At 38.3% G+C, this 7,500-nt stretch overlaps 1 protein-coding gene across 1 annotated transcript in view; it reads right to left on the reverse strand.

Moving 5' to 3' along the window:
• Positions 1–7,500, reverse strand: part of LOC113802811 (uncharacterized) — a gene marked incomplete in the record, with an annotated part of 59,601 nt that overhangs the window by 45,201 nt on the left and 6,900 nt on the right. Inside the window, 5 exon segments of the mRNA XM_070121124.1 lie at positions 129–280; positions 1,603–1,791; positions 2,306–3,089; positions 3,853–3,940; positions 4,077–7,471. Of these exon segments, the coding sequence (XP_069977225.1) occupies positions 129–280; positions 1,603–1,791; positions 2,306–3,089; positions 3,853–3,940; positions 4,077–7,471 (4,608 nt within the window).

Genomic DNA, 7,500 nt, shown 5'->3' on the forward strand with positions numbered 1-7,500 from the left:
TAGAAAAACAGCATTCCATGCATGCATGGGTGTGTACAAATACAAAGAAGCAATATAGGCGAATCAGGAAATATCAATGGTCAATTACATAAAAATACATGTAAGTAAATAAAGACTAAAGAACTCACCTAACAAACTCTCGCAAGAGGATCTGCAACAAATATTGGGGGAAGGAGGTATAGCACGCACTCAACAGCTTATAAGCCTCAAACCCCTTGCCAGCCTCACAAAGAGCTCGTAACTTTGAAATGTCGAGCAGTGGCGTGATGTGTGAAGGGACCTTAAGAGTAACAGTAACTTAGGTACTTTTGTTTTAAGTTGATTCATATATGGATATTCATGGTATATCTACAAATAAGGAAACAAAATAAATAAATGTGAAAAAGCAATGATAATCAACCCTAAAACAATGGTTGGCCTTTATCCATTCCATACATTGGTGGGCCCAAACTTACAAAAGAATCTAGTTACCATACTTAAGACTACTGAAAGAAGAGGGTTTATCTTTATGTGGCCACATAGGGTACGTACAGTTGAAGCTCTTCCTTTCCATTGTTTGTCATTAAGTTTACTAAACTTTCAACATTCTTTTTAACTGTTTGTAATGTGTCATCCCTAAGCACATTGTATAATTAGCTTTCAATCATTCAACTTGCACCTGTCCACTTATTTGTTAATACAATCTAACAACTTACTACACGTTTTTTTTTTCCGTTTCTGTTGTCCTTTCCAATAAGCTAATTTAACTCACTGGCTCCAAGTACATATCCATTGTAGTATTGTTTTGTGAATTTTGGCTCCACAAGTGTTCAGTCACAAAGGAGTCAATAAGTATGCCCTAAATGACCTCACCAATTTCCAAATTCCTTAAATCTGCTGCATTTTGCTTTCTAACTGATACAATTGTTATCATTATTGACATTATGATTACCATATCATAAAAATACTAATACCAATAAAAAATTAAGAAGTATCTTTCCATTAATTAAGGAAACAGATAAACTGAGGGATAGGGTTAGTTGGGATCTTAACCCAGTAATTGCTAATGGGGCAAAAATGTAATACCACTGTGTTAACATCAATGCATAAATTAAGCCTGTCCTTTCAAAATAAACAAATGAATAAACAAAATAAAAATGCACTCAACAACACTAACCAGATGACCATGAAGAAAAAAAAGAAAGAAAGAAAAAGAAAAAAAAAGAAAGAAAAAAAAGAAAGAAAAGAAAAGAAAAGAAAAGAAAAGAAAAGAAAAGAAAAAGAAAAGAAAAGAAAAGAAAAGAAAAAGAAAAGAAAAGAAAAGAAAGAAAAAAATAAGAAAGAAAAAAGGAAAAAAAAGAAAAAAAAGAAAAAAAAAAAGAAAAGAAAAATAGAAAAGAAAAGAAAAGAAAAAGAAAAGAAAAGAAAAGAAAAAGAGTAAAAAAGAAAAGAAAAAGAAAAGAAAAGAAAAAGTGAAAAGAAAAGAAAGAAAAAGAAAAGAAAAGAAAAGAAAGAAAAAAAAAAAAGAAAAGAAAAGAAAAAAAAAGAAAAGAAAAGAAAAGAAAAAAAAAGGGAAAGAAGAAGAAGGAGAAGAAGAAAAAAGTAGAAAGCTCAACTGCCAACCTTTACATCCTTAAAGTTACCCTGCACTAGGTGTCGTGCAAGAGGCATGAGGATATTAATTCTCAAATATGGGGTGTTGACAGTGGTGACAGTGTTGTAGCCAAGGACTCTCCAACCCCAGTATGCCTTTCCCCGTGACACGTAGTAAAGAACCAGCTGACTGTAGTATGCTTCCAGTTCTTCTGACATCTGCAGGGAAAGGAGAGAGGGAGAGAGACAGAAAGAGTGAGTGAGTGGGAGAACTGAAGAATGAGAGAGAAGGATAGTGGACGGATATGAGAGGGAGGGAGGGCAAATGAGAGAAAATAAGGGAGATAGGGCAGTGAGAGAGCATGAAAAAAAGAGTGAAAGAATAATTCTTTTCTTGTCTCTTTTTTTAAATTCTAAATATGTTTATACAATGTCTATAATTTGTGAGAATGCAATCCAACACTCAACATTAAGTAGCTGAAGTTTACATAACAATAATGTTCTTCTACTTAATAAGCTTGAGATCTATTCATTCATTTATTAGTATGTTTTGCTTTCTCTGTCTTAGAATATTTCAAGTTGTCCCTTGTTGGATTAACCAGCAAGCTCCTTGATTCAGTAAGTTCTCCCATTTCATTTTCTTGTCCCTTGGACCAATTTGAAATTCCAAATCAAAGGTACAAACTTTTCTCTCAACTTAAAGCTAAAAAAACAACTTGGAAAATGAACTAACCTCATGCCTGAACCGGCAGATGCTCCTGTCACACCATCCTCGATCTACAGCCTTGTGACAGTAATTTGAAGGCTTCACTGGCTGGGGAATCTGTGTTGAAACATCCTCTTCATTCCCTTCTATCTCTGCTCCTGCGACAACAGGCATCTCATTTCCTTCTTTAATCATCTTTCCACCCACAATGCTTGTCTGAGTCGCATAATTCACTCCAAAGTCCTCTGCCATCTTTTGTCCCATCTCAAAATCATTGCTCACTCTGTCTTCAATCTCCCTGCTCTGATTTGTATCCTTCTGAGTCTCTTCCCTGCCACTTTTCCCTTCCTCCAGTGTTCCCTTCCCACAGGCAGAAGACATACTTTGAGCATAACTCACTTCCTGTTGAGAACCCCCTTCAGCTCTAAGGCGACCACTAGCCTCCCCACTGGCTTCTCCTTCCCACAATTTGTCATCATTCTCTGGTTTCCTCTCCATGTCACTACTACTCCTTCCTAAAAACCTTCTTGAGTCCTCATCATTAGACTCTTCCTCTTCTTCCCCTTCCTTCTCCGACTCACTCATTGCTATAACTAGATTATTTGCACTCTCATTACTGGCAGTCTTAGAGATGACTGAGAGCTTGCTGACAGGATCATTTGTAACAGTTCTAGCATCCTCTATAGGACTGTTTAGGGATGGACTATGTTCATTCCAGGGTTGCAATGCACTGTCAGGATACTCATCCAGGATTTCTGTCTCATCCATATCCTCCTTCCAAGCTGCTGCTTCATTCTCCAAGTCACTATCCCTGATAATCATAAAATATATACATCAGGCATACTAAACCAACCAATTACTACTTAGGATACCCTAAGTGAGGTAAAATGAACAAGGGTAAGAAACAGAAGATTGAGTGTTAGGAAAGAAGAGGGTTAAAGAAAGGGAGGGAGGAGGGATTGAGAGAGAAAGATCTTTTTTTTTATTATTGATATACATGAAAGAGTGAAAATAAAAAGATGTTTGTCATGAAGTTTACTGACCTTTCAACATTCTTTATAACCACATTGCATAATTAGCTTTCAATCAATTTAACTTGCACTTGTCCACTTATTTGTTCACACTATCTAACAACTTACTGCTTGTTTTTTTTTTCTGTTTCTGTGGTCCTTTCAAATGAACTAATTTAACTCACTGGCACCAAGTACATGTCCATTGTAATATCGTTTTGTGAATTTTGGCTCCACAAGTGCTCAGTCAGCAAGGAGTCAATAAGTATGCCCTAAATGTATAAGTACTTCTATTAAATGTAAAATTTAATTTTTGTGTTTAAAATATTATTTGAAATTATACTGATATGGTGTGAAGTCATGCGTAAAAGTTGGATGTATTATTCTTATAACGACACTGAGCCCACTCTGGAGAGAGTAGAATTAAATCTGTTATCCAGTGGTCTATGCAAGAATATAATTGGAGTATATATAATTTCTTGTCATATCTACTTAAGAGAGTACAAGACTGATAACAAGTAGTATAGCAGCACACAATAAGGGGCTATGTAACACAACACTTACAGATCTGCCACACTCTGAGCATAGATTGAAAGCACATCTTCACAATCTGAATCTGACACTGGATTTAAATCCCCCTTGGCATTAGGATCTGAAAAAAGTAAATAAACAAAAAATTAACAATATTCCTTTATAGCCTACAGCAGATTTCAAATGTTGCAAAGTTTTAGGGAGGGGGGATAAGTTCTACTATATATCTATTAAAGAGTATCATACTTCAAACTTACTCTCACTTATCAATGATGCAAGACTGTCCTTCTCATCATTTTCTATTAAGTAGTCCTGATCCTTGCATACAGAGGATGTTCTCTTCCCTTCCTCATTTCTTTCCTCTTTCTCCTGTTTATCATCCACATCTTGCTCTTCATTCCAATTCTCTTCCACGTCCGTTTTACATCCCAATCTGGGCTCTTCCGATTCTTTTCTGCCAATATTGTCTTCCTCGTCTGCAATGTCAGGTGGGTTTTGGGTTGATTTTTGAAGCTCATCCTCTGCATTTTGTGAGGTGATGGCTTCCTGGTGATTTCCCTTAGCATTAGTACTTGTAACAAGGCCAGTGCATGGCTCTGACTCATCCAGTTTTACTGCTACATTCTCTGCCTCTGTCAAATCTATGGTATTTTCATCCTGACCATCGACTCTCTGCATTTCATTATTACCTTCATCAGCTACAGTCTCAAACTCAACATTTACATTACAATTCTTTGGATAATTACAACTTTGGTTGTCAACACTGCCAAGAACAAGAGAACTGATCTGAACACTTGTGTGTCCTTCCTCTTTTCCCAATTCATGATCAAAATAAGCATCTTCATTCTCACTCCTCACTGGAGAAAAACTGCTTGAGAGGTCCAGGTCTCTCATGAGCTGTGCACGTAGGTCATGTGTAAGAGCAAAGTCTTCTAGGCAACCCTCAGGTAAGTGTCCTTTATCCCCTAAATCATTCCCTTCCAGTTCAGCCTCTAGAGTCCCATCAACAGCACCACATTCATTTTCAAATAGATTAGCATAGGTTTGTCCTTCCTTTGCCAAAGCAGAGATTGCTTCCTCTTCAATTTCAGATAGCTCAGAGAAGAGGGTGTTCTCTGACTCAGAGCAAGTCACATCATCGAGGAAGTTAACAAAATCTATTGGGCATTCTGTTGCGGCAGTTCCTCTGCCTAATTCAAGATTTATGCAGCTTGGATCCAATGCCTCCTGAAAGTTCTCACTCTCACTGGTTCCTACATTCACAGTGGATTCTTCTTTGATTCCTGATGTTTCTAAACCATTTACTTTCATTTTCATTGGAGCTAAACTATTTCCTTTTCTTTGGTTTGAAGCAGCTGAAATGTAAATTTTCTCATTCTGCCCTGCCCCATGCCTTTTCCTTCTCAGGCCAACTAGTGTTCTTCTTTTCTTATATTTCCTCTTTGATTGGGTGGGTGTTGAAGTGATTGCTGATTCTGATACTGAGGTAATGTTTGCCCCTCCACTTAATTCTTTATCAACACATGTGGAACCCTTTATTTCCAGCATATTCTTACTCAAACTCATACCAATATCCATGGAGGACTCTCCTTCAATTCCTGATGCTCCACCATCATTTGTTTCCCTTTGCACAGGTGTTGCACCATTACTGGTTCTATCAGCTCTCTGCCCTTTCCCATGACTTTTCACTCTCCTGCTAATAAGTGTTCTCCTTTTCCTGTACTTCTTTGATAATAAAGGTGTTGCAGTTGATTTTGATGCCACTGCTGTGCAATTTGTCACTGTCCTCATCTGTCCCCTTATATCTGTGTCAGCTATTTTTTTCCCCCTTAGTACTTGTGACTTCCGACTTTCAGTTTCCTTCTTTACGATGTTCAAAGCAATCTCTACCTCCTCTGACTGTACTACTTGTTCTGACAACAATGGTGCTTGAACTTCTGTTTCACTCTGTGGTGTATTACTGTCTTCAAAGAGGCGAGTCATAATCAATGAATCACTTCCTTGCAGATCATACTTTCCAACTCCATCTAACGTTGACAAGCTTCCCATTTCCTGTATATCTTCTCTTGTATCGTTTGCACTGCCCTTAGAGTCTAACAAAATCCTTTCCATCTTCCTTATCTCTACTGACAGAAGTGAGGCAATCTTCCTTTGACTTTCATCTGATGAAACAGAAAAGAATGCAAAGCACCCTCTCATTAACTTGAGTTTCTGTTTCAGAGTATATGAGACACCCTTCCTGATAAAGGACTCATCTTCCCTAGTTTCATACATACCCCTATCCCCACCATCCATCTTTCTCACCCTGCCACTTCCTTCTTGGTCTTGTTCCTTGGGAAAATCAGAGCTCATGGATTTGGGAGTTGAGCATTTTTTTTTATAGCCTGTCCTAGCTTTTGATGAAGAGCCACTTGAGTGATTATTCATGGTTCTTGTATGTCTTAGCCACCTCTTACTGTCAGAGAGATCGTGTTTTTCTTTGCATCTTGAACTCCTCCTCAGAGATGATCTCTGAATTTCAGCCCTAGGTGAAGGCATACATCCCTCATTTGTTACACCAATATGCTGCTCTTCAGCTGTCCTAAGATCTGGGCCTTTATCATCATACTCCACATACCTGTGTGTGTCTAATCCTTTGGAGTCCACTTTCAGATTGGAGTGTTCACTTGGATTTAGTCTAGTTTTCTTGGAATCTTTACCTTTAACCTTCATTACTGTTTCTGGCTTGTGGAAAGTAAAATCTTCTTTCCTTCTCCTTATGATATCTAGCAAACTTTTCTTCCAATACTTTGTCCTAGAGAGTTTCCTAACAATGGTATGCACAGGATAAAGTGGAAAGATACGCTTCTTCCTTCTACCCCTTCTGCCAGGCTTCGTGTTCTGCAAAGGCTTGTCATGTGGCAACACATCCTGTGAACTGGGCATTTCAGGAAACCAGCCAATGCTTCGACAGAGAGATAAAAATCGCTGAAGTTTTACAGACCTTGGTGCTGAGGAGCTCTTTACCTTACAGCAATTCTGAGCTCTATCTCTACTGGCCACTGTTGATGATTCTGTGGGCGAGGATCTCTGCCTAGAATCAGCATCACTTGGTTTACTCTCTTTTCTATCTTCAAGTATTGTTGTTGGAGTTTTTCCCTTTTCTTCTTCATTCTCTCCAATAACAAGAGGCAACTCTGAGTTTTGCATTACCTTGAAATCATCTTCCAGCCTTGGCATCTTCTGTGAATAAAGGACCTTCAGAGCTGCTGACCTTTTTCTTGGGGAGAAAATAATCCGTTTCCGATAATGGTTCACCTTCTTCCTTTGAGATCTTTTCACTTTGACTTTTTCAATGTCTGTTTTGTCTCTACTAAGATCCTCTCCCTCTGTTTTCTCTATACTGGGAGCAACCTCATTTTCCCCTACAATCCTGCAAAGTGCTTCTCCTGCAATGCTATCATCAGGGAATGTCTCCTCCTGAGTGGGAATAGGAGAGAATGCCCTCCCACTCACCTGCTGTTTGCTCAAGGGAGTATTAGGTTCCTCATTGGTGTTTAGAGTAGCATCTTCAACATGCTGCTCAGGATGATGGGGTCTTGGAGGTGTCACGAGTGTCTCTTTCACATTTCCTAACTGCATCCCAAGATGCTTATCTGGTAATTCCATTGTGCTGCAATTATAGAGAGAGATTTAAGAATA

The sequence above is a fragment of the Penaeus vannamei genome, chromosome 4 (genome assembly GCF_042767895.1).
Source record: "Penaeus vannamei isolate JL-2024 chromosome 4, ASM4276789v1, whole genome shotgun sequence".
Taxonomy (NCBI): Eukaryota; Metazoa; Arthropoda; class Malacostraca; order Decapoda; family Penaeidae; genus Penaeus; species Penaeus vannamei.